The 2749-nt window shown below is 56.1% G+C and overlaps 1 protein-coding gene across 1 annotated transcript; it reads right to left on the bottom strand.

The window, feature by feature from the left end:
• Nucleotides 1-1019: 1019 nt before the first annotated feature.
• On the bottom strand, nt 1020-2389 carry LOC128072180 (heat shock transcription factor, Y-linked-like). Its single transcript, XM_052665708.1, has 2 exons — nt 1877-2389; nt 1020-1447 (listed from the first exon to the last, which is right to left on the bottom strand). Exons 1-2 carry the CDS (start codon nt 2387-2389, stop codon nt 1073-1075), a joined length of 888 nt encoding a protein of 295 aa, XP_052521668.1. The 3' UTR covers nt 1020-1072.
• Nucleotides 2390-2749: the final 360 nt, after the last annotated feature.

The following is a 2749-nucleotide window of genomic DNA, read 5'->3' as shown; positions in this document are numbered from 1 at the left end:
TTTTCTCTACTGAAGACAGAGTATCTCTTTAAAGCTCCTCCGCAAGTGTTTGAGTCCTTCCTCTGTAAGCAAAGGATACAGTGGCAGACTTCAACACAACCTCCTCACACGCCTTCTGTCACAAACAGACTAAGCTGCGCTGCGCTCCAACTCCTTGTCCCAGGAAGGCAGGCATTTGCTATAGCACAAATGATTGCACTCCAACACGTTCTGCACGTGAGCCTCCTGTTAGCACAGACAAATACCAGCCCTTTGCAGCTCCGCTTTCGCTGACACAATTGGAAGTGAGTCCAATGCACGCAACGGGCACTTCATCACCGGGTCTGCGGGTGAACCAAGCCACAAGTAGCAGCGATGTAACACAAGGCCATGCATGTTGTCTAAAGCATTCCCTCTGATGAGGTGGGTTCTCTCCAGCTAGAGGGGGTCGTCAAAGGAGCCTGCATCCACGCTTACTTTGGTACAGGGGCACATACCAGTTACACCGGTGAATAAAGGGCTAATTGGCTTTATTCCTAAAAGGGCAGAAGTAGTTGAGCACGAAGAATGGGAAAGATAAGGGCTACCTCAAGCGTAACCCAAGGAGCCTGCTGATTGGCCCAGGAGCCGCATCCTAGAAGCCCTCCTAGAAACTGAACCGCTTGAAGCTGCCATACTTCCTCCAAGTACACGCGGGCCAGAAGGAAGTGCACAGCGAGGACGGCACACCTCCTGGCCCTGGGCCACCGGGGCACCCACCCACCCACCCAGCCACCTCCCCCCCCCCAGAGGACAGGCAGGCACAGGGACCAGGCACTTTGCGCTGCTCCAGCTGCACACCTGCACGCCCCGTGCTCCCATCACTCCGTGCATCAGGCTTGCTTCGCACAGTGCCTGCTTCGCGTTTGGCACCTTTGCCAAAACCCACGGGGCGGGGATGGGGGAAACTCATGGAAGGCTCCCTGAAGGCACCCCCCCCTCTCTTGGGTGTAGGAAGAGTAGCCTTCAGTCAGACCGAAGAAACAGGACGGGACAAGGGAGAAGCATTTTAAAGGTTTATTTTCTAAACTACGACTCTACACTATCTCCTACACTACTGCTGCCATCGGCAGCGCTTCCTGGGGCGCAAGTTGTAGCGGCGTCCAACTCCATCACCCCCAGCTCCGCTATCGGGTCTCGGCCCCGGTGGAAAAGGACCGCTTGGTGCTGGACGTCTGCTGTGATGTGCAGCAGCAGCAGCAGCAGGAGCAGCATTGCAGCTGCCGACAGGGAGCTGACTGCCCGCCCGTGCAGCAGCGCCTGACTGCATCTCTGGCTGCAGGCTTCTGCTCTGCTGGCCCTCCTGCCAACCCCACTGGAAGGCCTGCAAGGAGGAAGCTGGTCTCCTCCTAGCTCCAAGACTGCGCTTGAATCTTCTTTGGCACTGGAGACGATCTCTCTGGAAATAGGGATGATAGTAGCAGAGTAACTGCAACATGCAAAGAGGAAGAGTTAGTCACCACCATTTCAAGACTGGGAAAACAAAGATACAAGACATAGGAATTGGAATCCCAAGAGACCGTCGGAGCGGACTCTCAGGGGCCGTTTCCACACGAAAGAATTCAGTTGCACACCTTTCTTTCATACGCACAGCCACGTCCCGTGCCATTCTGTCACACTGCCCCTGTGCTGCCACCTCTCGTGGGCCAACATAAACGAGGAGGCACTACGTGCAGAGCAGCCCTTGTAACAACCACCCCTGCTTGCATTTCTCTCATTTGCCAGCCGCAGAGTAATGGAGGGTTCTCAGAAGCACAAGTAGCCAAGTGTCACCAGCTGTCAGCCACCTCACTTTGCACTGACTGGCCACCAATGCCGCTGTGCCGAGAGCCATCTCACAGCTAGAGGGACTACGTACCTGGCTCGGAGTGGAAATTGATGCTCCCTGTGCTAGGAACTGAGCACATGGGGCAGACGTTGGCAAATCCGCGTCCGTGATGTAGAAGCCATGCTGATGAAGGCGACGGACAAAATCTTTCATGTTGCCAACATCAAAGACTTGGAGAGTTCCTCCTCTGGCCAGTACTTCCGCTCTGAAGAACGCCTCCTCAATCACAATGAAGTCTCCCTCATCGCCCCACCGAATGGACTGGAAGCCAACATTTTCAACAACTTTCCAGAGGGTGTTGAGAAAGGAGCACGCTGTCACGTCACTGTCATAGCCGCAGCATTGCTCAGAGAGACGGCGGCATCGTCTTTTGGCACTGACTTCCCCGGGAGAAAATGGGGAAGCCTTCTCCTCCTGGAGAGGTCCAAGGGCAGCATGCGCAGCTGCTCTTTTAGCACCGAATCGGCGGGCAGCAGATGCCGAGACTGCCGCCTCGGTGCTTGGAACAGAGACACCCGATGTTTCTGAGGAAGGTGTCTCCATTGGAAGTCGGAATTTGTCACCTGGGCAGAAATTCCTGTCCACAACCGCTCGTGCAGCCAACAAGGCTTGTCCTCCCACCAGCAGCAGGAAGCGCACAGCCAACAAGGCTTGTCCTCCCACCAGCAGCAGGAAGCGCACAGCCAGCAAGGTTTGTCCTCCCACCAGCAGCAGGAAGCTCACAGCCAACAAGGCTTGTCCTCCCACCAGCAGCAGGAAGCGCACAGCCAGCAAGGCTTGTCCTCCCACCAGCAGCAGGAAACGCACAGCCAACAAGGCTTGTCCTCCCACCAGCAGCAGGAAGCGCACAGCCAACAAGGCTTGTCCTCCCACCAGCAGCAGGAAGCGCAATGGCACCCGTGC

Source organism: Tympanuchus pallidicinctus, unplaced genomic scaffold, assembly GCF_026119805.1.
Source record: "Tympanuchus pallidicinctus isolate F22 unplaced genomic scaffold, pur_lepc_1.0 scaffold7, whole genome shotgun sequence".
NCBI classification, from domain to species: Eukaryota; Metazoa; Chordata; class Aves; order Galliformes; family Phasianidae; genus Tympanuchus; species Tympanuchus pallidicinctus.
Note: the sequence above shows the minus strand (reverse complement) of the source record. Positions and strands in the feature narration are given on the sequence as shown.